The sequence below is a fragment of the Schistocerca nitens genome, chromosome 1 (genome assembly GCF_023898315.1).
Source record: "Schistocerca nitens isolate TAMUIC-IGC-003100 chromosome 1, iqSchNite1.1, whole genome shotgun sequence".
NCBI lineage: Eukaryota > Metazoa > Arthropoda > Insecta > Orthoptera > Acrididae > Schistocerca > Schistocerca nitens.
Genome location: NC_064614.1, coordinates 1,234,868,054 through 1,234,895,843, shown reverse-complemented (window position 1 = coordinate 1,234,895,843; position 27,790 = coordinate 1,234,868,054). Strand labels below are relative to the sequence as shown.

The 27,790-nt window shown below is 45.4% G+C and overlaps 1 protein-coding gene across 1 annotated transcript; it reads left to right on the top strand.

The window, feature by feature from the left end:
* The first annotated feature begins 313 nt into the window (after positions 1–313).
* On the top strand, positions 314–27,790 carry LOC126233762 (snake venom serine protease pallase-like). Its single transcript, XM_049942883.1, has 4 exons — positions 314–559; positions 12,401–12,696; positions 19,821–20,013; positions 27,734–27,790. Exons 1-4 carry the CDS (start codon positions 314–316, stop codon positions 27,788–27,790), a joined length of 792 nt encoding a protein of 263 aa, XP_049798840.1.

Below are 27,790 nucleotides of genomic sequence, written 5' to 3'. Positions count from 1 at the left end.
CACTAAGCAGATTCAGAAGGATGTAGGTTGCGGTAGGTACTGGGAGATGAAGAAGCTTGCACAGGATAGAGTAGCATGGAGACCTGCATCAAACCAGTCTCACGACTGAAGACCACAACAACAACATCCCCTCGAATTTGTTTATAGTCTGAGTCCCCCTCCAGCCACCCAGTGCCACCCCTCTCGGCCCCCATCTCCGCCATTTCACCCAAAATTCCCAATTAAATTCGTAGAATGAAACTTTCTCGATGGAAGTGATGTTACGGTGTGCTAGAATCTGGTTTCTAAACTGATGACGTGAAAGCCATACCGAATGACTGCAGTGAGTGCTGAGGCGTCCTGGTGTGCCGACAGTGGGGGCAGTCGGCTAGTGGGTGGCCAGCTGGGGAACCTGCCCTTCATGGTGCTGCTGGTGGTGCGGCGGGTCGGCGTCTGCAGCGGCTCGCTGGTCTCCATGCAGTGGGTGGTCACGGTGGCCCACTGCATCGAGCACTCGCGGCGCTCCGACATCCAGCTGAAGGCCGGTTACCGCGAGCCCACGGACAACGACGAACAACAGGTGCGTGGTCGCTACGCTGCTGTACTACTGCCTGTATACTCAGCAAAATATGGGACGCATGAGTTCAGCGAGACAAATGTACTACCAGGTAATGGGAGAACAGGGTCACAGCAGCGTGTCAGCAAAATAATGAGACTGCAAATACTGTGAACGAACCAAAGAAGCTGTTTAATACCCTGTTCGTACATGAGTTACGTTGAATCCTTCTCTTGACTCTGTAGTAGTTACAGCTTGCTGCAGTTGCTTCGCGAGTGTTCAGGGTATTTGAAGTGCTTTGTCAAGTACACTACTGGCCATTAAAAATGCTACACCACGAAGATGACGTGCTACAGACGCGAAATGTAACCGACAGGAAGAAGATGCTGTGATATGCAAATGACTAGCTTTTCAGAGCATTCACACAACGTTGGCGCCGGTGGTGACACCTACAACGTGCTGACATGAGCAAAGTTTCCAATAGATTTCTCATATACAAACAGCAGTTGACCGACGTTGCCTGGTGAAACGTTGTCGTGATGCCTCGTGTAAGGAGGAGAAATGCATACCACCACGTTTCCGCCTTTGATACAGGTCGGATTGTAGCCTATCGCGATTGCGGTTATCGTATCGCGACATTGCTGCTCGCGTTGGTCGAGATCCAATGACTGTTAGCAGAATATGGAATCGGTGGGTTCAGGAGGGTAATACGGAACGCCGTGCTGGATACCAACGGCCTCGTATCACTAGCAGTCGAGACGACAGGCATCTTATCCACATGGTTGTAACGGATCGTGCAGCCACGTCTCGATCCCTGAGTCAACAGATGGGGACGTTTGCAAGACAACAACCATATGCACGAACAGTTCGACGACGTTTGCAGCACCATGGACTATCAGCTCGGAGACCATGGCTGCGGTTACCCTTGACGCTGCATCACAGACAGGAGCGCCTGCGATGGTGTACTCAATGAGGAACATTGGTGAACGAATGGCAAAACGTCTTATTTCCGATAAATCCAGGTTTTGTTTATAGCATCATGATGGTCGCATCCGTGTTTGGCGACATCGCGGTGAACGCACATTGGAAGTGTGTGTTTGTCATCGCCATGCTGGTGTATCACCTGGCGTGATGGTATGGGGTGCCATTAGTTACACGTCTCGGTCACCTCTTGTTCACATTGACGGCCCTTTGAACAGTGGATCTTACATTTCAGATGTGTTACGACCCGTGGCTCTACCCTTTATTCGATCCCTGCGAAACGCTACATTTCAGCACGATAATGCACGGCCGCATGTTGCAGGTCCTGTAAGGGCCTTTCTGGATACACAAAATGTTCGACTGCTGCCCTGGTCAGCACATCCTCCAGATCTCTCACCAATTGAAAACGTCTGGTCAATGGTGGCCGAGCAACTGGCTCGTCACAATACGCCAGTCACTACTCTTGATGAACTGTGGTATCGTGTTGAAGCTGCATGGGCAGCTGTACCTGTACACGCCATCCAAGCTCTGTTTGACTCAATGCCCAAGCGTATCAAGGCCGTTATTAGAACCAGAGTTGGTTGTTCTGGGTTTTCTCAGGATGTGTGCACCCAAATTGCGTGAAAATGTAATCACATGTCAGTTCTAGTATAATATATTTGTCCAATGAATACCCGTTTATCATCTGGATTTCTGCTTGGTGTAGCAATTTTAATGGCCAGTAGTGTACTTGGCGAACATGCGCTGAAGGGAATTCGGAGAACGCTAAGGCATTAAGATTTTGGATGGACCTTGACGAAACCACTACTGTGACTTATGAGAAGTTCCAGGGCTTATGGAGAACGTTACCTACACATAGTACAAGTAATCAAGCGGCACTATTCCTGTTTAGCAGATCGAGAAGAGATAGAAAACTAAGCTTGTTGCTGAAGACATCTACATCTGCATCTACATACATACTCTGCAAGCTAGCATATGGTGCATGGCGAAGGTTACCTTACACCACTACTGATCTTTCCTTCCCTTTTTCACTCGCAGATAGAATGAAGGGAAGACGACTGTTCATATGCCTACCTAAGAACCGTAATTTCTACAATCTATGTTCGTGGTTCTTGCGTGAAATGTACGTTGGCGGCCGCAGAATCGTTTAGGAGTCAGCTTCAAGTGCCCTTTCCCTAAATTACGACAATAGCGTATCGCGAAAAGAACGCCATCTTCCTTCCAGCTATTCCCATGTGAACGGTAATAGTACAAGTAATCAAGCGGCACTATTCCTGTTTAGCAGATCGAGAAGAGATAGAAAACTAAGCTTGTTGCTGAAGACATCTACATCTGCATCTACATACATAATTTCTATAATCTATGTTCGTGGTTCTTGCGTGAAATGTACGTTGGCGGCCGCAGAATCGTTTAGGAGTCAGCTTCAAGTGCCCTTTCCCTAAATTACGACAATAGCGTATCGCGAAAAGAACGCCATCTTCCTTCCTGCTATTCCCATGCGAACGGTAACAGCTAATAGCGTATCGCGAAAAGAACGCCATCTTCCTTCCTGCTATTCCCATGCGAACGGTAACAGCTACATCGTCCGGCAGTCACGGACCGTGAGTGCGGTAGTTATTCTAAACGTGTCCTAACAATCGCTGCGAGAGCGATACATAAGAGGTTCTAGTACAGTCCTGTTATCATCATTTAACGCCGATTCTTGAAACATTGTAGGCAGGATTTTATGGGACCTCTTCTTCGAGAGCCCGCCAGTTCAGTGTCTTCAGCTTCTGTGACTCTCTCCCACGGAACCTGTGACCATTCGTGCTGCCCTTTCCCGTATGCAGTCAATATCGCCCGTTAGCCTTGCTTTGTACGGATGCCACACGTCTGAGCAGTATCTAAGGATGGGTCACGCGGCTTGTTTGTAAGCAATCTCCTTTGTAGAATGAGTGCATTTCCCCAGTATTCTAGCAATAAATCTAAGTCTGTTTTACTCACAACTGAGCCTAAGTGCTCATTCCGTTTCACATCCCTACAAACTGTTACACTTAAGTATATGTATGATTAACTGATTCCAACTGGAACGTTGATATCATAGCCATACGACACTACTTTATTTTGTTTTGCGAAGTGAGCAATGTTACCTTTTTGAATACTGAAAGCAAGTTACCAATATTCGTATGACTGAAATCTTTTCAAGGTCTGACAGTACTTATGCAGCTCCTTTCATCGTATATAATTGCATTATATGCAAAAATCTATTAATGTTATCGGTTAATACACAACGTGAACAGCAGGGGTCCCAAAACACTTCCCTGAGCCACAACCGAAGTTACTTCTAGGTATTCTGTTGATGGCTCTCCATCCAAGACAACTTTTTGCGTCCTACCTTACAAAATTCTCTATCCAGGCATAAATTTAGCATGATACACCATACAACCGTACTTTTAATAGTAAACGTAGATACGGCACAGAGTCAAATGCTTTTCGGAAATCGAGAAATACTGCATCTACTTGATACCCTTGATCCAAAGCTTTCAGTATGTCACGTGAGAAAACTGTGTACTGGGTTTCACATGCTCGATGTTTCCGGAACCCATGATGGTGTGCATAGAGGAGGTCATCCTGTTCGAGATAGCTCATCATGTTTAAATTCAGAATATGTTGTAATACTCTACAACAAATCGATATCACGGATGATGGGCAATAGTTTTCTGGATCACTTGTACCAGTCTTCTTCTATAAGACGAGATAACTCAACTGCAAATTCAGTATAGAATCTAACATGGATTCCATCTGACCCTGGAACTTTGTTCAGTTTTAATGACTTGAGCTGTTGCTCAGCACCTAAAACGTATTTTTCACTATTCTTTTCGGTGGTACGAGTAACTCTCCTGGGTTTTCCATTGTAAAGGAACGTTTCAAAACAGAGCTAAGTATTTCTGCTTTCTCGTTGCCACCCTCAATTTCAGTGCCTGCATGCAAGTCCAAAGGAACTTTGCATCGTAATCACAATAAGACAGGCACTGTAATATCGTATTTATCTGCTGAAACCGGGCAAGCGACTTTCAATTACAACATCTGACCTGTACGGGAGTATACATAATGGATCTACGAGAACAGGTCATAGACGCATGGTTGACGACATATGGGGCTTTGGGGCTGCACTTATAGCGAAATGATAAGCCGAACGCTCACGATAAGCGGGAATTCTTGGTTCGACTCCCGGTCCGGCACAAATTTTCACTGTCGTCAATCCATTCTACAGATCCAGAATGAGATTTTCACTCTGCAGCGGAGTGTGCGCTGATATGAAACTTCCTGGCAGATTAAAACTGTGTGCCGGACCGAGACTCGAACTCGGGACCTTTGCCTTTCGCGGGCAAGTGCTCTACCAACTGAGCTACCCAAGTACGACTCACGCCCCGTCCTCACAGCTTTCTTTCAGGAGTGCCAGTTCTACATGCTTCGCAGGAGAGCTTCTCTAAAGTTTGGAAGGTAGGAGGCGAGGTACTGGCAGAAGTAAAGCTGTGAGGACGGGGCGTGAGTCGTGCTTGGGTAGCTCAGTTGGTAGAGCACTTGCCCGCGAAAGGCCAAGGTCCCGAGCTCGAGTCTCGGTCCGGCAGACAGTTTTAATCTGCCAGGAAGTTTATTTCTACAGCTGATGATTGTCCTCATTCGCAATTGCGAAGTCACTTAATGTATTTCATAACGGCTGTACTCGCCGCAGTGCCTGTTCCTTTGGACGTTTGGACATTTTAGGTTCTATCTTCTCACGCGATTCCTGTCCCAGAGAGCATGATATATGTCACCATCCGTCCACCCGACTGCTAGCGGCAAGCCGGCCGGTGTGGCCGAGCGGTTCTAGGCGCTTCAGTCTGGTACCGCTCGACCGCTGCGGTCGCAGGTTCGAATCCTGCCTCGGGCATGGATGTGCGTGATGTCCTTAGGTTAGTTAGGTTTAAGTAGTTCTGAGTTCTAGGTGACTGATGACCTCAGATGTTAAGTCCCATAGTGCTCAGAGCCATTTGAACCATTTTGAACCCATTTTTGCTAGTGGCATGCCAGTGATTTGTCTATCAGTCCTGTTCACGGTAGACAGGAAGTAAGGAGGACTCAGAGTCCCCCTAATCAACGGGTTCGAGGTGGTGTCTTCGTCTGAAACTGAAGCTGAGCCACAGAAAATCTGCTTTGTTCTGAGTCAAGAGGAAGCAAACACCGAAGGATTGAGGTCTACTCGTCGGCAGTTGAAACATTTGACGAATAACCGTATCCCATAGGGAAATGGCAGCAGGACACGGGAAGAAATACCAGGTGCACCGGTGAGTGCGCCCAGGGGCCTCATTGAGCATGTCGAAGAGGCTATCCTGGCAGCCATTGAGGGAACAGGGTGCAATCAACTGCAGATTATGGCGGACGTTGATACAAACATAACGGTCGTCTGGGCTCCGAGGAAATACTTTGACCGTTCCAGTGACTCGCAGAAAAGGTTGAGAAGACAAGCCTGGAGCACAGAGTTTCAACTAAGCTCACAATTTGCAGCACTGTCCCCAGAACTGATCGTGACTCCCTGGTTCTGAGTCGAGTGGAAAGATTGAACAAAAGACTTCGGAAGCTCTGTGACAAGCTAAGTCTTGCGCCATAGGCTTGAGAACTGTAGGGTCCCCCTACACGGATCATGTGAGCACTACACATCAGAAGCTGCTACCCAAGAAGCACTGTGTGTGGAGTGGCGAGTCTCCATCCAGTGCAGTAACGATAATTGTAGGAGTGCCGAAAGTGCAAGTGTACGATCCAAAGGAACGCCCCCCCCTCCCCCCCCCCACCACCACCACCACAGGTGAGAGAAGCGAGAGAATTAAAATCCTAGTAGTTAGCTGCTGAAGCATTCGAAACAAAGTGCCATAAATTGAAGTGCTCCTGAAACGCAGTGAATCTCACACAACACTGGGTACAGAAAGCTGGTGAAAACATGAAGTAGATAGTGCGGCATCGGCAGCACTTTCAAATACGCGCGCCGTCAGTTACGCCGCCGCGTTTCGCACAGCCGTCACCGCGACACCTGCCACACGAGGGCGCTACCAGGAACTTCTACGCCGCTGCCAATGAGATGTAAGCATCCCCTCTGCGGAACTTCGGCGGCGGGCCTACATAAGTTCGAACATTTATGCACTGCGCACATTTTCTGTGTTTGCCAGTTGAGTAACATTTACAGACTTTCATGGTGGCCAGGGTTCGACATCTTCTGGATATAAATTATATCGAAGAGTGACAGATTTATAATTCTTTTGTATCTGTTTATATTTCTGCATTCAATCTTCTGTTTGCAACTAACGCTGCAACTTCAGCAACAAAATTGTGTACTAATTTTAGTTTTTGATATTAGATGTTGAATAAATAAATACCTGCATACTCAGTTCATGATCAGCATCTATTCCTCGCACAAGTATCCACTAAAGAACCTCACAGCATGTACAGGAAGACATAACAGACAGCAGTGAGATTTTTGGGGAAAGTTTTTGTGTATATCGCTAAGGAAAGGATAATGGGGAATAGAAGTGGCGTTTTTGTCGTAGTAAATAAGAAACTCAAATCCATCGAGATAGAAATTGAAGCTGCGTGCGAGATTGTTTGCCAGCACAGTGTCAGCTGTGGGCATGAATCGACCACCAGTCACACCTCTAGATGTAACCGAAAACCTTAGGGAAAATCTCATTTTGCTTGTACGTAAGATTCCCAATCATACCGTGATTTAATCATCCAACAATCAATTGGGAACATTACAGATTTGTTAGTGGTGGGCGTGACAAGACATACTGCGAAACAGTACTACAGGCCTTCTTTGAAAACTACATAGAACACATATTTCGCAACACCACTTGTGATAGAAATATACTAGATCTATTAGTAAAGGAACATGTCCACATCGAAACTGGTAACAGCGACCATGAGGTGGTTGTGGCAACAATGACTACAACAGTACAAAGGACACACAAAACAAGTAGGAAGATATATACGTCCAGCAACCTAGATAAAAAAAAGCAGTAGTGTCATATCTCAATAAAGAATTTGAAACTTCTAGCACAGGTCAGGAGCATTCAGAGAATCTGTGCAACAAATCTTCGACTACCGTCTTGACTACTTCTCGAATGATCTTTGACGAAACCCAAAGAAATTCTAGTCGTATGTAAAGGCTGTCACTGGATCAGAGGTAAAGTCTAGTCACTCGTGGATGATAGCGGAACTCAAAGTGAGGGTGGCAATCAAAAAACAGAAATACTTAGCTCTATTTTGGAATATTCCTTTACAACGGAAAACCGAGGAGTGTTGCTCCATTTTAATCCTCGTACAACTGAAAAGATTAGTGAAAAATATGTTGGTGGTGTTCAACTACTGCTGAAATAATTAAAATTGGACAAAACTCGAGAACCTGATGAAATCCATGTCAGATTCTGTACTGAATTTGCACCTGAGTAAGCCCGTCTTTTACAAGGAGGTTGATTCGAGTTAATCACAAAACTACCGTCCAGTATCTGTGGCTCGATTTGTTACAGAATGTTACAACATATTCTGAGCTCAGATATAACTAGGTATCTCGAGCAGAATGACCTCCTTTACGCACCATCATGGATTCCGGAAACGCTGATCGTCTCAAACCCAACTCACACTTTTGTCACATGGTATACTGAAAGCTTTGGGCCAAGGGTTTAACTCTGTGGCATGTCATAGCTTATTATGAAAAGTGCGAACGTATGGGGTATCAAGCGAAATTAGTGACTGGATAGCGTATTTTTGGCTAGGTAGGACGCAGCAAGTTATCTTTGGTGGAGAGCCATTAGCAGAATAAATAGAAGTAGCTTCGCGTGTGGCCCAGGGAAGTGTGTTGGGACCATTGCTGTTCACGTTCTATATTAATGACCTTGAGGATAATATTAACATATTTTCGCAGATGACGCAGTTATCTACGATGAAAGACTGCAAAAATGTTGTCAGACCTTGAAAAGATTTCAAAGTGGTGGAATGATTGGTGCTTGCTTTAAATGTTCAGAAACGTAACAATGTGCACTTCATAAAAAAACAACGTAGTATCGTATGACTATAACATTAATGAGCCACAGTTGCAATCGGTTAATTCATACGTATACGTAAGTGTAACAGTTTGTAGGTATGTGAAATAGAATGAGCGCATAAGCTTAGTTGTGGATAAAGCTTACTGCACTTCGGTTCATTGGCAGAATACTGGGGAAATGCAGTCAGCCTACAAAGGAGATGGCTTGCAAACCACTCGTGTGACCCATCACAAGTGTGTGGGATCTGTTCGAAGTTGGTCTCAGGGGAGATGTTGACCGTACACGGAAAAGGGCAGCACGAATGGTCACAGGTTTGTTTGATCCGAGAGAGAGTATCACAGAAACGCTGAAAAAACTGAACTGGCGGGCTCTCGAAGATAAGACGTAAACAGTCCCGTGAAATCCTGTTTAAAAAGTTTCAAGAATCGGCGATAAATGATGACAATAGGAATATACTAAAACCCCTTTCGTATCACTCTCCCAGCGATTGTGAGGACAAGATTAAGATAATTACCGCATTCACGGTGGCACTGAAACAATCATTCATCCTGCGCTCCATACGTTCATGAACCAGGAAAAAACTCTAATAACTGGTACAATGGAACATACCCTCTGCCATGCGTTTCATAGTGGTTTTTTGAGTATAGATGTAGATACGGAGAAACGTACACATCTAGTTCAATACATTGACACTAACATAAACATAAAATTATGGCTTTCAGGGCTCTCGGGTGTCCAGCCGGATGCGATCGTTGAAGTCCCACACCTCCGATCACAAAATATAAAATTATAGTACAATGATATTAAAAATTGACCCGTTCTTCTAACAAATATGTATATACTCTGAAGTCATTCAAGCAGAGCAGTACGGTGACACATGTCGACCAACAGCAATCCGTGACTTCCAGACGTTGTAGCAGGTAACATGTAGCGTTTGTTTGGGCAGCCGGAAAAAATGTGATTGATATCTTGTTTCTCACTGCAGACGCACAATTAAAGATGGGACCAGACCAATACGGTGTAGATGCTTCGTGTAGCAGCAATGTATGAATGTAAGGTGTCATGTAATGTTCGTGCCAGGAGTCTATAACCACAATGACACAACCTTCGTCTTTGTATTTAGAGCTGTCTTGTCGTTCCATGTTCTGTCTGTAGCTGATAATTCCATGTGTCGTCTTGCTCTCTCATAGACGGCTGCTTGTTCAGATTTTCTATTGTTTCATAACATGAATGTCCGTGCTTTCACCTCAGCACACGGTAACTTGCTTGTGATAAACGCAGCTCACAGGAAACATACTCTAGCCTCGTAACTGCCCTCTATGAATTTCTGGACTCCAGTAACGAGGCTATGGACATTGGCGAGAGAACGTGCGGTTGGCATAGAGATGTGCGACCTAAGATCGCAACATTGAGGTGAACGCTTTTTGGTGAACGCTTTTTGGTGGTAGAAGTGTTGTCAATGGAGACTGGAAAAGACGCGATATTTTTGACGAAATTCTCCGTAAGAGGGAATCTTCGTGATTGGGCTGCAGTGGTTTCTAATTATGAGGTTGGCGAGTGGTACCTTCTGGTGACTAGGATCACAGAGGGTGCAAGTGAGAACCGAAAGAGACACACTTGATCTTAGGACGCGAGGGTCCCTGGTTCGACTTTCCAGTAGGACGTGAGGGTACCCTGATCGACTAGGCGTAGCAGCGCCACACCTTGGAGTCCTGCGAAGACGCTGAGAACTCCATCTTCAATAATGCTAGCAGCACTTCCCCAGCGCAAAGCTCATACTACGCCATACTATGGTGTGTTTACACCTGTGCGTCTTGCGCCTAGTCGCCGTGAGACTGTGCTTGCTCCTCATGCAAGTAGAGTCACGCATGTAGTTGCATGCCTCTTCCTCAAAATGTCCGTACGAGTGATTCAATTTTCAGCAGTGTTCACACTGGGCAAATCTACTTCCGTGTGGGGCAAGGTACAGCCACACGACAACTAGCCGCAAGGCGCATAGGTACGAGGGCTATTCGGAAAATAAGGTCTGATCGACCGCGAAATGGAAACTAATACGAAAATTAAAAATGTTTTATTTGCAACAGTTAGCTAAACCTTCCAGCTACTTCTCTACATAGCCGCCGCTCAGACTTCGACATTTGTCGTAACGTTGAACCATACTCCATTACCCTCGTCATACAGGCCAGCCGCCTGCACTTTCCGACACTTCTCTACACTGGCGCACAGCTCATTGTCTATGCCGAAATGTTATCTTAATAGCCAGCTGTTCATGCGAGCGGTCATGAAACTCGGGAGGAGCCAGTTATGTTCTGTATTGCGGGTAATAAAACACTTCCTATCGAAAACGCCATAGGAGCATCTTCATTCCCCTGCAGAGCGCGGCCGAGAATTTCCATGAAGAACAAAACGCATGGCAGTTATGTTATGCTGGCTGCATAACATCAGGCGAAATCCCTCACCAGGATTTCATGCTTGACAGGAGACGCTTTTGAAATTACAATGAAATCCAGACCTTTAGCTTCTTTCAAGCCTTGATAAATATCAACGGGGCAGCTGAAAAAGTTTGCCCCGATCGGGACTCGAGCCATCGAGAACACAGAGAATAGTGTGACAGCAGGGACGTATCTATGTACCCTCCCCGTGAGACCCACATATCCAACTTACTGTCCACACACTACATTTGTAGTGCCCCCTGCCCACTATGCTCACTACTCGCGCAGTTCTTTCAGACATGTCCGAAAGAACAAGTATCATCTTCATCTGGAGACACTTTTGTCCTTGAATATTCGTGCTCACTGTGCGCTCAGAACTGAAACGAGCGACTTGACGCCATCGAGGGGTATATAAGAGATACTGACCAACATTATATGTGAAGCTTCATCGGATTTTCACTATGGTTTCCATTTCGGGCCCTATCGGACTTTACTTCCCTCGTATAAACACTCCCTTACGGCGACCATATTTTGCAGCACCGGCAGAGTAAATGGTTCAAATGGTTCAAATGGCTCTGAGCACTATGCGACTTAACTGCTGAGGCATCAGTCGCGTAGAACTTAGAACTAATTAAACCTAACTAACCTAAGGACATCACACACATCAATGCCCGAGGCAGGATTCGAACCTGAGACCGTAGCAGCAGCGCGGTTCCGGACTGAAGCGCCTAGAACCGCTCGGCCACAGCGGCCGGCACCGGCAGAGTAGTTGAATTTCATTTCACACTTGTGGAATCCAAGTCGATCGCCTGTCTCATCTCCTTCATGTTCTGGTGCTGAATGTGTGGCTTAGTCGCTAACTTTCAGTCATTCTTCCCGTGGAGAATTACGGGATTAAATAGTTGCCAGTTATCTTGAACACCGAGGGAGAGTAAATTCTTAAGAGGGAAAGAAGTAATTTCATTGACAGGAGAGGGACACTGCTTTCCATTTTATCTTAATGCAAAAATGGATGATATGATTGTCATAGGTTTGGAGATTATTCATTTTTTTGTTGGTCCCGTAATTGTGTTTATGAATGAAGGGGACTATTGAATTTATCATTGTTTCTTTCGACCTCTTCATTTATTTTAAGTTGTAGGCGCGTGGTCTGTGTCGAGCCGTAGGGACAAAATCTTAAGCAACACGTTACTCCAGTTAGATACCGTCAGTCAGAGTGAGCTGTTTGTTTTGAGATTCCCTCACTTTAAGAGCTGTGCCTAGGGCCGTAATTTTCGAATCATCCTTTCAACTTTGCTCACAATCAATTACAGGTTAGTTCTTAAAGAGGTGAGGTGCCCACAGTTAGTTTCGGTAGGTTAAGGTAGTTCTACACCGCAAGCTTTTGCGACTTCCAGCAGTGGGAGCAGGAGCGCGGATGCAGCGAGCTCGTGGTCTTCCCGTCACACGTGCGGCTGCTGTTCGACATGGGACTGGTCAGGTCGCTCCACCCCTTCCGCGAGTCTCCGCTGGTGAATTCTCTGCCGCTGGGACGAAACTGGCGCTTCCCGCGCCGGGGGGAGCTGTGCATGGCCGCCGGTTGGCAGCGGGCCAACGCCACCGCGCGCACCACGCTCTACCTCCCGCGCTACGTCCTGGTGCACGTGCTCAACAGCCGCCTCTGCCAGCGACACTACGGTGTGCGTCTCCACAGGTACTGACAAAGCATCACACTCAGGTTACTTACAAATAACAGTTTCTCATAGTTTATGTCTAGCGTTCAGTGCTAGTCTGAGGAACTTTTCTGTGAAAATACACTGTTGTTGTTGTTGTGGTCTTCAATCCTGAGACTGGTTTGATGCAGCTCTCCATGCTACTCTATCCTGTGCAAGCTTCTTCATCTCCCAGTACTTACTACAACCTACGTCCTTCTGAATCTGCTTAGTGTATTCATCTCTTGGTGTCCCTCTACGATTTTTACCCTCCACACTGCCCTCCAACGCTAAATTTGTGATCCCTTGATGCCTCAGAACATGTCCTACCAACCGGTCCCTTCTTCTTGTCAAGTTGTACCACAAACTCCTCTTTTCCCCAACTCTATTCAACACCTGCTCATTAGTTTTGTGATCTACCCAACTAATCTTCAGCATTCTTCTGTAGCACCACATTTCGAAAGCTTCTATTCTCTTCTTGTCCAAACTATTTATCGTCCATGTTTCACTTCCATACATGGCTACACTCCATACAAATACTTTCAGAAACGACTTCCTGACACTTACATCTATACTCGATACTAACAAATTTCTCTTCTTCAGAAACGCTTTTCTTGTCATTGCCAGTCTACATTATATATCCTCTCTACTTCGACCATCATTAGATAGTTTGCCCCCCAGATAGCAAAACACCTTTACAACTTTAAGTGTCTCATTTCCTAATCTAATTCCCTCAGCATCACCCGACTTCATTCGACCACATTCCATTATCCTCGTTTTGCTTTTGTTGATGTTCATCGTATATCCTCCTTTCAAGACACTGTCCATTTCATTCATCTGCTCTTCCAAGTCCTTTGCTGTCTCTGACAGAATTACAATGTCATAGGCGAACCTCAAAGTTTTCATTTCCTCTCCATGGATTTTAATACCTACTCCGAATTTTTCTTTTGTTTCCTTTACACTAAAATAAATAAATAATAAATGAATAAAATAAAACAGACGCACCACGAAGGGGTTGTTTGAAAGGAACGTAAATCGGTAGATGTGATGTACACGCACAGACAAACAAATGATTAGAAATGGATGTTTTATTCAATATAAGAGCTTCAAAATTTTGCCAATAGCACACTGGTCCACGTCTAGCCATTATGCAAGTAGTTATTCCGCTTTGCCTTTATTGGGAGAGTTGTTAGATGTGCTCCTGAAGGATAACGTGCCAAATTCTGTCCATATGGCTCGTTAGATCGTCTAAATCCCAAGACGGCTGGAGGATCATGCCCATGATTCTCCAAACTTTCTCAACTGGGCAGAGATCCACCGACCTTGCTGGCCGGGGTAGCGTTTGGCAAGCACGAAGAGGAGCAGCAGAAACGCTCGCAGTATGCGGGCGGGCATTATCTTCCTCAAATGTAAGCCCACGATGGTTTCCCATGAAGGGCGACAATACGGGACGCAGAATATCGTCGACGTACCGCCGTGCTGTATGAGTACTGCGGATGTCAGCCGAAGGGGTCCTGCTATGACAAAGAGTGGCACCTCACACGAGTACTCCCGGTTATCAGTCGGTATGGCAGGCGACAGTCTGGTTGGTGTCCCGTCTGGACGTCTACAGACACATCTTCGGCCTGGAATCTCATTGACTGGAGTAGAATCGTCTTCAGTGATGAGTCCCGCTTCGAAACGAACTCCGATAACCAGCAAGACCCGCTTGGATTGTCATCTGCGGCACCCTTACAGTACAGCGGTGCGTCGACCATATTCTACGCTTCATGGCAAACCATCCTGGACTTACATTTCAGGAAGATAGTGGACGACCGCACACGGCGAGACTATTGCTTCTCTTTGTGCTTGCCAAACGGAACCTTCGTCAGCAAGGTCGCCGGATCTCTCCCCAGTTGAGAATACTTGGAGCATTATGGGCAGGGCCCTCCAACCATCTCGTGATTCTGACGATTGAATTGGGCACGAAATCCCTCAGGAGGACATCCAACAACTCTGTTAATCAATACCAAGACAAATAACCGCCTGTATAAGTGACAGGTGTGGACGAAGTGGTTATCGAATTGCTCTCTTGAATAAATCATCCAATTTTTCTGACGTTGTAATCATTTGTTTATCTGGACATGTACATCACGTCTGATTTCCGTTTCATTCGTATAATTCGTTGTTGGTAAGTCGTTTTTTCAGGGATGATGTATAAGGGTAAATGTATAAATTTGAGGTAAGGAACCCTGGCCTGGAAATGACAATTTTGTACTACTTTGCATTAACTTTTCATGAAATGTTTAAAAATTAGCCTAAAAAATTCAAATAATCAGTCAGGTCCCCAAAAAAGTAATTAAAACGCCCAGTAACAGAATTCACAAAACAAGCATCATTTTCCCAAAGTTTGAGACTGTGTTATGTAAATTATTTACTGGAGTATAAAGTGCCCCGTGCGCCTCCTCGACTAATGAAAATGTGGCGCGCCTGCTCGAGGGTTAATTAAGTCCGATAAAATGAAGTCAGTTTCAATTTTAATCCAACTTGGACACTGCCAAGTCGATTTTTTTGTTTGTTTTTCTGACAGAGTGTATTAACGACAAAAGGTTGCTGATCTCAGAAAATTTTCGCAATACTTGACCTCTGTCATTTTTTGTGTTCTATCACAAGTTTCCTTCTGAATGATCCTCCTTATTTTACAACGTGACTTACTGTCAGTCGGTAGTCACTATAACTCATCGTACTGGCGCCGATGTTTCTCGGTATTTGCTTCCGGAACACTGCTCAGTATTTACAGCAGAGGTTTTCGCCTTGTATCAGGCCACGCAGTACATCCGGTGACACGGGCTTTTTTTTGGGGTCATATGCTCTGATTCCCCCAGTACCCTTCAAAGCCCCTGTGTGCTGTACACTGCTCATCCCTTAGTGCAACGGGTACAGGAAAGCCGTCACTTGCTCACTCTTGATGGAGCCGCTGCGATGTTTATGTCGATCCCTGGTCACGTCAGTCTGACAGGAAACGAAGCCGCTGACACTGCCGCCAAGACTGCAGTTCTCGCACCTCAGCCCGCTAGTTCTTACATTCCCTCCGATGGTCTCTGCGTTGCCGTCTGTCAGCAGGTGGTGTCACTTTGGCATCACCACTGGTCCTCCCTTCAAGGGAACAAGCTCCGGGTTATTAAGCCTCTCCCAGCGGCTTGCATGTCCTCCTCTCGGCTCGCTAGTCGCGAAGAGATCTTTTTAACTAGGTTGCGTATTGGGCACTGTCTTTTTGGCCATCACCATTTGTGCACACTGCGATCGGCTACTGACGGTCCGCAATTTCCTGACGGAATTCGCTTTTTTTAATCGCTTACCTTCTCGTTTGTGTTTGCTGTCTGCGTTATTAGCCGTTTTAGCGAACGACGCGGTGGCTGTAGACCGATTTTTACTTTTTATCCGTCGTACCAATATGGCGAAAGTCATTTAATTTTTAGTTCTGGACCTCGGTTTCTGTATGGGATATTTTATAGACCTGTTTTTAGCTGTCTTCTGTTCCGTCGATTTGGACTCAAATGTAGTCGTCTTTAATTCCTCTTTGTCTTCGTGTTCTACAGTTTCGACGTGGGCGGTTATGACCCTAGTTGTTTTGGCTCCCTAAAACAAAACAAACAAACAAATGAACTCTTTGTAAAGTCTAACGCCTCTCGACCACAATGTGACAATGTTTGTGCACGGGTTTTGTAATACACCTGTGTGAGGGGGGCACAAAGGACGTGGAAGCGAGAGAAGGCATTTCTGCAGACAGTGACCAGATAGGCAACTATAAGCGTTATTGTCTGTGTTTCTGAGTATAGATAGCAAGGACCGGTACTCACCGACACGATTTGCAAAATCTGTGACAAGCAGTACCCTAGAGGAACCTATCACAGGGGCGTGACTAGATTCATGACTCAACAGGACATGGAGATTACACATTTGGAAAAAGTAAGTATGTTCTAGAAAGGAACATTTTTGGCTAACGGGTATTCGTTTTGTTTGGGTAAAGAGGGTGTCACACAACACCAACGAAAGTTACTAACAAATATTTATAATGGTGAAACGAAGACACTTACAGAAACATGTGCAAAACTTTGAGGCCAGATACTCCTTTGTGAGACACTAGGCCTTCTAGGCCTTAGGTGAAGCATACCAGCATCTGCCGATAGTTCACTAAAGACATTGGTCTAAGGTTAGGCAGAGACAGCCAGAGTCATTGCCAGTAGATGCCAGTAGTAGCCCAGCTCAGCACAGCCGCAGCCACCCCCTGCACGCGCCGCCTGCTGACGTCAGTCGCAGACACGTGGTACCACAGCCACCCATGACTACTGACCGACCGCCGTGTGGTGATGACAGGCACCAAAACTCTGCTGAAACACTCCATCTGCCAGTACTTTGTTCGTCTGAAAGTCATAACTAACAGCCAGATAAGTCACCCTCAGACAATTATTAACTCAATGCTAAATTGTTGTTTTTTATCTGTATGTGTCATGGAAACACGTGAATTGCCTGAGAGAAACATACTGAGTAACATTCAAACATTGCAAGGATTAACTGCAAGCCATGTTCAAAATAGATAATTTACCGCACTCTAACTACTTTCGTGCGTCTGACGTAGCTAATCGTTTTCTGTGATATTAACTGCAAAAGCCGCAACCAAATGCATTACTTATCCCTAATAAATGTATGTAATGAATCCATTACCATGTAAATTAATTTACACAGCAAATGTAACAAATTTCTCTCAGCAACTTCCATGGTTATTTTTAAATAAGTCTTGCTACTCTACCTGGGAGGCTTTCTATAGCCGTAACACAATGCTTAATTTCCTTGTTTACATTGAAGCTACATAAAAATGTTATAACTGCCCTGTTCCTTTCTGCAGAAACTTATATCCTGCTTTTGAACATATTTTTCTCCATGTGTAAGACTTAACACACGTTTTCTATCTTGAGTGGTTCATAATATGAAAACGAGGCTTTCCGCCAATTGCATTAGGCAGAAAGAAACATATTTCGTTGTATAGTTAACGCTGTTAAGTTTTGTATCAACCAAGACATTGAAACAAAAACCATTTTCTAAATGGCATGCAGTACTCCCTTCAACAGCATTGGAAAGAAGACTGCTGTGATACAGCGTTTCTTGGTATCAAAACGTTTCAGAAAGGAAGCAGAAAAGTGTTCCATAACTGAGCAACGAGACGGCAGGAATTCACTGCGGTGGTGTAAATATTGACCAACAGAGCTCCGTTCAAGGTTCCACAGTCTTTCTTGATTCACTTCTTACAAGTGTCGCAAATACTAAAATATAGATTTTCACGGGCGGAAATGTCATGTCCATTATAATTATCCAGGCTGTCAGTAGCGAGCCAGTGGGTGTGTTGGACCTTCCATCGAGCTGCAGACCCCCTTGAAGATGTCCTCCGCAGATGGGGACGAAACGATGGGAATTGACACAGAATTCATCAACCGACCACGGCATGACAGCCCGGATAATTATAATGTAAGTGTCGCAAATCTCTGTTTCCTTTATTCCCATTTGTTCCAGATCACTTTGTTCCTCGACGTCCAACGTACGTTAATTCCCGATGTGGTTGGGGGCTGTGCCCACAATGCTCCAAACATATCCCATTGGGAGACATTCGGCGACGCGGATGACTAAGGTACTATTTAGCAAGCACGAACACAAGCAGTAGAAACTCTCCCATTGTGCAGGCAGGTATTATCTTGCTGGAATGTAAGCCCTGGATGGCTTGCCATAAAGGGCACCAAAACGGGGTGCAGAATACCATCGATGTAGCGATATGCTGTAAGTGTGCCGCAGATATCTAAAGAGGTCTTACTATGAAGAGAAATGGCACCCTAGACCATCACTCCGGTTTCTACGGCTGTATAGTGGGCAACAGGTTGGAATCCCACCGCTTTCTGGGGCGTCTCCAGACACGTGTTCGGCCTGGAATCTCATTGACTGGAGTAGAACTTTCTTCATTGATGAGTTACACTTCGAAGTGAGCTCCGATGACCAGCGAAGAGTTGTCTGGAGATGTCCCAGACAGTGGTCGGATGCCAACTTGACTGTCGCCCGCCGTACTGCCTGACAACTGGGGCTGATGGTCTTGGGTGCCATAATAGTAGGAGACCTTTGGTTTTCATTTGCGAAACCTTTACAGCACAGCAGTACGTCGACCATATTCTATGTTCCAGTTTGTTGCCTTTCATGGTAAGCCATGCTGGGCTTACATTTCAGCAAGATAATTCCCGTACACACAGGGCGAGAGTTGCTACTGCTTCACTTCGTGCTTGCTAAACCCTACCTTGGCCAGCAAGATCGCCGGATCTTTCCCCAATTGAGAACGTTTAGAGCTTGGGGTTCTGACCACCTAACGCACCAGCTGGACAGAACTGGGCATGATGTCCCTCAGGGGGACATCCAACAGCTGTATCAATCAAGCCAGGTTGAATAGCTGCCTGCATAAGGGCCAGAAGCGGACCAGTGCGTTATTGAATTGTTCAGTTTGTGGAGGGCCGGCCGCTGGTGGCCGAGCGTTTCTAGGCGCTACAGTCTGGCACCGCGCGACCGCTACGGTCGCAGGTTCGAATCCTGCTTCGGGCATGGATGTGTGTTTGTCCTTAGGTTAGTTAGGTTTAAGTAGTTCTAAGTTCTAGGGGACTTATGACCTCAGCAGTTGAGTCCCATAGTGCTCAGAGCCATTTGAACCATTTTTTTTAGTTTGTGGAGGTCTTTCTCTTGAATAAATCAACAGGTTTATCTGAAATTTTAATCATTGTTTGTCCATACATATAAAGAACACATCTACTGAATTCCATCCCATTCGATTAATTCGTACGTGATGCGTCGTTTGATGCATGAGAGTGTATCGTCTAACGTGTCAGCTTCGCCTAGTCCATTCCAAATATGTGTCCGAAGAACAAGCTCCTTCTGTTCTTGATCATTGCTGAAAGCCTCGTTGCGATATCTTCCACATATTGTGATACAGGAGGGCTCCTATGTCTAGCGCGACTCGGCCAATGTACTCGATCCACACGTTCGACTACATCCTTGCCGTGTCAAGCTGGATATAGAGCGTGTGCCGAACGCCTTGCTGGCACCTCCCGTGTGTCTGCAGGAGCATGCTGTGCGCCAAGGCAGAGGAGGGCAAGTCGCTGTGCTTCGGCGACGGCGGCGCGCCGCTGGTGTGTCGCGGTCTGCTGCTCGGCGTCTCCAAGGCGCTGGTCGACGCCGAACCAGCGAGGGACGAGCTGCTCAAGAGCCCGGAGCAGCTGCAGCAGGTCGCCTGCGGCGGAAACCGCACCTTCATGGTGAGTCCCCACCCGTCTCACTCACTCTGTAAGCTAATGCATACCACATGGCAGAGCTCACTAGCTACCAATGCTAGTCAGTCACACTCTTCTTCGTCAAATGTCGTTAGCGTAAATGATTGACTGAATGTGCATCAGTGTCAGTTAGACCGTCAGCGAGAGCGCACCGCTAGTTCCTGCTACTAATAAGGAGAGTACAGCGTTCGCTTGTTACGTATTTTTACGAGTTTCAAATGGGAGCGACTTTTTTCAGTTATCTGGGTAGATCATAGATTATTTTTGTAAATTCTTGCGTGGTTACCTAGGCACAAACTTTTATTTCAATAACAGTGCAGTGTACAGTACCGCCGTTGCTGTCGACCCTCGTATCGTACAGGCTTTTGTTTGTTTTGCTAGAACAGCTCAATGTCAGTTAGACTGTCAGTGACAGAGCACTTCGATTTCCTGCTGCTAATAAGGCGAGTACACCGTTCGTTTGTTGCATATTTCTACAAGCTTCAAACAGGAGCGACTGCAGTAATGGATAGGAACTGTGATTGTACAGACGCGAGATGAGTTGGCGACCCTTCGCACACAGCTCCAGGCTGCTTTGGCGTCCATAACACAGCTTGAGGCTGCTGCCAAGGGGCATCACTGTGAGGGATCGAACGCAGGGATGCGAGGGACGTCGAACATGTCCCACGTGTCCTCCGATCGGTCCACTGCTGTGGCTACACCGGGTACTGCCTGCACTGAGGTTGACCCCTCACCTGTGGTCGAGTGGGAGGTCATTCTAAAGTCTGGCAGGCAGCGAAAAAACATTCCAAGGGGCCAATCGTAGGGCCTCCCCAGTTCGTTTGACGAATAGATTTCGGGCGTTATCTGTGGCTGACGATGCCTCAGAGCCGGATGCAGTCGTCCACACTGTTCCAGAGGAAGCTTTTCGGCATGCAAGGTCTGGGCACTCACAGAGGGTGGATTTGCTGGTAGTTGGGAGCTCCAAAGCTAGGCTCGTAATGGGACCCCTTATGCACATGTCTGCCAAGGAGGGGAAGGAAGCCAGTGTGCACTCGGTGTGAATTCCGGGGGGAGTCATTCAGGATGTGGAAAGGGTGCTTTCGGATGCCATGAAGAGTACAGACTGCAGCCAACTGCATGTAGTGGCTCATGTCGGTACCAATGATGTGTGTTGCTTTGGATCAGAGCAGATTCTGTCTGGTTTCGGGCGGTTAGCAGAAATGGTAAAGACTGCCAGTATTGCTTCTGAGATTAAGGCGGAGCTCACCATTTGCAGTATCGTCGATAGAACCGACTGTGGTCCTTTGATGCTGAGCCGAGTGGAGGGTCTGAATCAGAGGCTCAGGCGCTTCTGTGACTGTGTAGGCTGCAGATTCCTTGACTTGAACCATAGTTTGGTGGATTTCCGGGTTCCGCTTAATAGGTCAGGAGTCCACTACACACAGGAGGCGGCTACACGGGCAGCGGGGGCTGTTTGGAAAGGGCTGGGCGGTTGTTAAGGTTAGAGGGTCTCAGGGAACCACAGAAGGGACGTGTGTCTAAAAGTGGGCAGGTAAAACACAGTAAGGTAGTTGTAGGAACGATTGGTATTGTAGTTGTAAATTGTCGTAGCTGTGTTGGGATAGAACCAGAGCTCCTAGACCTAATAGAAAGTACTGAAGCTCGAATAGTTGTAGGTATAGAGAGCTGGCTAAAGCCGGACGGAAATAAGTTCAGCCGAATTTTTTTTCAACAAACGATCTAACAGTGTCCAGAAAGGATAAATGAAATTCAGTTGGTGTTGGAATATTTATTGCTGTCAGAGGTAGTTTACCTTGTAGCGAAATTGGAGTAGATAGTTCGTGTGAAATAGGAAGGGTAGTGGTTATACCTGACAATCGGCAATCGGACTTAACTATTAACTGGAGCGTTTTACCGCCCCCCCCCCCCCTCCGACTCAGAAGATACAGTTGCTGAACAGTTCAAAGAAAATTTGAGTTTCATTTCAAATAAGTACACCTCTCATACAATTATGGTCGATAGTGACTACAATTTACCCTCGATATTCTCGAAAAACTATACGTTTCAAGCCGTCGACAGGCATAAAGCGTCATCCGAAATTTTACTGAATGCTTTCTCAGAAAATCATTTTGAATAATTAGTTCACGAGGCCACTGGAAGCGTAAAAGGTTGTGAAAGCGTACTTGACCTTTTAGCAACAAATAATCCTGGACAAATAGTGAGTATTGTGACGAATATAGGGATTAGCGACTACAAGGCAGTTGCTGCTAGGCTGAATACCGTAACACTTACAACCATCAAACAGAAACGCAAAGTATATGTATTTAAAAAAGCTGATAAAAATGCTCTTAACGCCTTTTTAGGGGACAGTCTTCACTCCTTCCGATCTGATCATGTAAGTGTAGAAAAGTTGGGGAATGTTTTCAAAGAGATAGTATCGATAACAATTGAGAGATATATATCCGACATAACTAATAACTGATGTTACTGATCCCCCATGGTACACAAAACGGGTTAGATCGTTGCTGCAGAAGCAACGAAAAAAGCATGCCAAATTTAAAAGAACACAAAATCCCCAAGATGGGCAAAGTTTTACAGAAGTTCGAAATATGGCGCGTACTTCCATGCGAGATGCTTTTAATAATTTCCACAACGAAATTCTGTCTCGAAATCTGGCAGAAAACCCGAAGAGATTCTGTTCATACATGAAGCACACCAGTGACAAGACGCAATCAATACCTTCACTGAGCGATGACAAAGGTGAAGACACTGATGACAGTGCCACTAAAGCAGAGTTATTAATCACGATTTTCCGAAACTCCTTCACCAAAGAAGAATAAGTAAATATTCCTCAGTTCCAATCAAGAACAACTGCCAAGATGAGAAACATAGAAGTAGATATCCTCGGTGTAACGAAGCAGCTTAAATCACTTAATAAAGGCATGGCCTCAGGTCCAGATTGTATACCAGTCAGGTTCCTCTCAGAGTATGCTGATAAAATAGCTTCATATTTAGCAATTATATACAACCAATCGCTCACAGAAAGACTGGACAACTGCTCAAGACACACCAATACCCAAAAGGGGACATAGGGGTAGTCCGCTGAATTACAGACCTATATCACTAACGCCGATTTGCAGTAGGATTTTGGAACATATACTGTATTCGAACATTTTGAAGTACCTCGAAGAAAACGATTTATTGACAAATAGTCAGCACGGTTTCAGAAATATCGTTCTTGTGAAACACAACTAGCTCTTTATACTCATGAAGTAATAAGTGCTCTCGACAGGGATGTCATATTGATTCCATATTTTTAGATTTCCAGAAGGCTTTCGAAACCGTTCCTCACAAGCGTTTTCTAACCAAACTGCGTGCCTACGGAGTATCGCCTCAGTTGTGTGACTGGGTTCGTGATTTCCGGCCAGGAAGGTCACAGTTCGTGGTAATAGACGGAAAGTCATCGAGTAAAACAGAAGTAATATCCGACGTTCCCCAAGGAAGTGTTATAGGCCCTCTATTGTGCCTGATCTATATTAACGACACAGGAGACAATCTGAGTAGCCGTCTTAGATTGTTAGCAGATGATGCTGTCATTTACCGACTTGTAAAGTCATCAGATGATCAAAGCGACTTGCAAAATGATTTAGATAAGATATCTGTATGGTGCGAAAAGTGGCAATTGACCCTGAATAAGGAAAAGTGTGAAGTTATTCACATGAGTACCAAAAGAAATCAGCTAAATTTCGATTACGCGATAAGTCACACAAATCTGAAGGCTGTAAATTCAACTAAATACTTAGGGATTACAATTACAAATAACCTAAATTGGATCGATGACATATATAAGACTGCGATTCATTGGCAAACACTTAGAAGGTGCAACAGGTGTACTAAAGAGACCGCTTACACCACGCTTGTCAGCCCTATTCTGGAGTATTGCTGTGCGGTGTGGGATCCGCATCAGATGGGACTGATGGATGACGTCGAAAAAGTACAAAGAAGGGCAGCTCGTTTTGTATTATCGTGAAATAGGTGAGATAGTGTCACAGATATGATACGTGAATTGGAGTGGCAATCATTAAAACAAAGGCGTTTTTCGTTGCGACGGGATCTTCTCATGAGATTTCAGTCACGAGTTTTCTCCTCCGATTGCGAAAACATTCTGTTGGCACCCACCTACATAGGAAGAAGTGATCATCACGAGAAAAATTTAAGTGCTCGTTTTTCCCGCGTGACGTTCGAGAGTGGAACGGTAGAGAGACAGCTTGAAGGTGGTTAAGGTGGTTCATTGAACCCTCTGCCAGGCACTTTATTGTGAAGAGCAGAGTAATCACGTAGACGTAGACCTAGATGTACACTCACCTACATCTCCATCTTTACCTGTACACTGAAAGCTACTTTATATTATTGGACATCTACATTTATATGTACATTTATACTCTTCATGCTACCTGATATTGCATCTACATCTACATCTTCATCTTAATCTTCATATTCATATAATCTACATCTTCATCTCACATTTACGTCCACATCTACATCTTTATCTATCCACTGCAAGCTACATTACAGTTCCTCTACATCTCAGTAGGTCGCTGGAGGAAATTGACTCCATATCTACACACACAAATCACCTAATTTGAGTAAATTACGGGGGGAGACCACATTGAATCACATCCCAGATATATTCTATTGGGTTCAGATCTGGCGATTTGGGGTGCCAGCACATCGGTCGGAACTCGCCACTGTGTTCCTCGAACCACTCCATCACACTCTTGGTCTTGTGACATGACACACTATCTCGGCGAAAAATTCCACTGCCGTCAGGAAACATGATCGTCATGAAGGGGTGTACGTGGTCTTCAACCAGTGTACGATGCTTTTTGGCCGTCATACTGCCTTGCACGAGCTCCATTGGCCCAATGGCTGCCTACCTGAATGTTCCGCAGAGCATGACGGAGCCGCTGCCAGCTTGTTTCTGTCCCGCAGTACAGGCTGGAAGACGACAGGTTCGTGCTCCCACTTAGGCATGATGAAGAAGGTATCGGGATTCATCAGACCCTGCAACGCTCAGCCACTGCACCAACGTCCAGTGCCGATGGTCACGTGCCCATTTCAATCGTAATGGCTGATGTCGTGGTGTTATCTTTGGCACATATATGGGTCGTCGTCTCTGGAGGCCTGTCGTTTGTAATGTTCGGTGCATTGTGAGTACAGAAATATTTGTACTCTGCCCAGCCTTAAAGATCTTGGTTAAGACACTCGCCACAACATCCCTCGAACACCCGACAAGTCGTGCAGTTTCTGAAATGCTTGTGCCGAACTTCCGGGTCATCACATTCTGGCCTCAGTCAAACTCAGATAAATCCCGCGTCTTCCTCATTCTACACACGGACAGCATGCTCTCTGATACTAAACGCAGTACATGCACCGTGCGTGTGTCTGAGTAGCAGTCGTTCGTCACCAGGTGGCTCTGCCATCGCCTGGACGGATTTATATCGATAGTAGGTCGGTGGCCACAATGTTCTGACTGATCAGTGTACATGTCTATGTCTACATATACATTCGCGTCTACGTCTGTGTCTACCTTCTACAAGCTGCCTTACATTGCATCTACATCTGCATCCAACTCTATAACTACACCTGTACCTGCACGGACATTTGTGTCTACACCTATACCCTGTAATCTACCTTTGCATCTACATCTGCATCAGTGCTTTAGTAGTTGCTTTGAAGTAGATCTTCGTGTTCATTTTCATCTTTATCAAATTATTCATCACCACCTACACTCTGCGATCCCCTACGATGTGTTGCGGAGCAAACATTTTGTACCACCGTCATTTTCCACTCACTTCCCTGTTCAGTTTGCGATGGGTATGCAGCTGTAACCATGCAGCTGTAACCACTGTCAGAAACTATCTGTATGAGCTCTTAACAGTGTAGGAAAATTAGACCTTTACTGGCCAATAAAAATACACAAGCTGGAAACAATTTTAACTAACGTTGCGCCGGCCGCGATGGTCGTGCGGTTCTAGGCGCTGCAGTCCGGAACCGCGGGACTGCTACGGTCGCAGGTTTGAATCCAGCCTTGGGCATGGATATGTGTGATGTACTTAGATTAGTTACGTTTAAGTAGTTCTAAGTTCTAGGGGACTGATGACCTAAGATGTTGAGTCCCATAGTGCTCAGAGCCATTTGAACCATTTTTATCTAACGTTAGGTATCGCAGATAAATGTTAAATGAGTATGCAACGATGTCTGGATCGTGATAAGCTTCTAAGGACCGAAAAACCACGAAATTTTTCGACTTTTTTCAGTTCTACGCTTATGAATCGAAAACGATACAGCCTACCAAAAATTACTGAAATACCGAAATAAAAAAACGTAAAATTTCGCTGAGAATGACCTACTTAAATGTTAAAATCGGTTCAGCAGGTTAGCCACAATCGATCGTCAGAGATCGGCAATTTTTATCAACTTAGCGGTAAAGTAAAGTTGTAGAGCATCAAATTCTGCCCAAAAAGAGCTTCCTAAATTTTAAAATTCACTCACTCCTTTGCAAAGTTACAAATAATAGCGTGAAAGTATTCGTAGTGCTAAATCTCTGCTAAGACTCATTTGTGAAATGAAATTATATTCTGTCCTCAACTCATCCACATTCGTCCAAGTATTTATATTTAAGGGCAATTTGATTAGGTACCTACGTACGTAAGAAGTTAGCTCTTTGTGTTAAAATTAACTGTCACGGCAGTCGAAGATGATAATAAGCGAATTTTCAAATAAACAAAAGATATGAAATGTTTTATTAATGGAAAAATACTTCAAATTACAATATAAAATTGATGAGCGACACATTTTTACAAACATTTTTGAGGCGATTACATTAGGGTACAGTTCAAAAAAATATGTTCTTATGGGACTTAACTTCTAAGATCATCAGTCCCTAAGCTTACACACTACTTAACCTAAATTATCCTAAGGACAAACACACACACACCCATGCCCGAGGGAGGACTCGAACCTCCGCCGGGACAAGCCTCACAGTCCATGACTGCAGCGCGCAAGACCGGTCGGCTAATCCCGCGCGGCAGGGTACAGTTCACTTTTTGACGTTTCTCTGTGTTTCTAGGACGATGCTCCCGGGAGAAGAAAAATCCAGTCCTTTGTCTTCTTGTGACATGGCATCTAGCTCGACGTCCTCTTCCACGATGTCAGTCTCATTGTCGATATGCGTCGAATCAAGGAAGATGTCCTCTTCTCTCAGAGAGTTAAAATATAAAATCCCCTTGCAGTTGCTGCATATAGCCGAGCACTTTACTGACGCTTTCTTGCAGAAACAATCTGTTGGGCATGAAATCTTGCGCGTGTGGGATATTGTGATGAGCAGTTCGTGGGGTATGGGTGGTTGCGCTGCCAGATCTGAATTTGCAAGCAGACCGTTAGGGAGTTCTGACGAGCGGTGGCAAACACACCAAACTGAAGTTATTGTATCTCCACAAACCTCTCTGGCTCAGTAGCAGACGAATTTCATTGAAATGTTGGAAGGTGCCACCCGTGTCTTATCAGGAGTGGCGTAAAATTCGATTTTACTATATCTAGGAATTGTAGATGTGGTGTCACAGCCACTGAAAACATAAAGGAATAAAACATGTTTTTGACTTCTTGAGAAAGCTTACAACTGTTGCCAGTGTACATGAATGCTTCTTGACTCCCTTTCCAGGAAGCTATTGGTGCGCAGCTCTCTACGCTGACTACTACTAGCTATGTTGTCAGTTAA

What these genes read in the sequence shown, in the direction of transcription:
- LOC126233762 (XM_049942883.1), top strand. Translation starts at nt 314, where the DNA reads ATGACTGCAGTGAGTGCTGAGGCGTCCTGGTGTGCCGACAGTGGGGGC. An exon ending in CGGACAACGACGAACAACAG is followed by an intron (nt 560 to 12,400) that starts GTGCGTGGTCGC and finishes TGCGACTTCCAG; the next exon opens with CAGTGGGAGCAGGAGCGCGG. An exon ending in GCGGAAACCGCACCTTCATG is followed by an intron (nt 20,014 to 27,733) that starts GTGAGTCCCCAC and finishes CTCCCTTTCCAG; the next exon opens with GAAGCTATTGGTGCGCAGCT.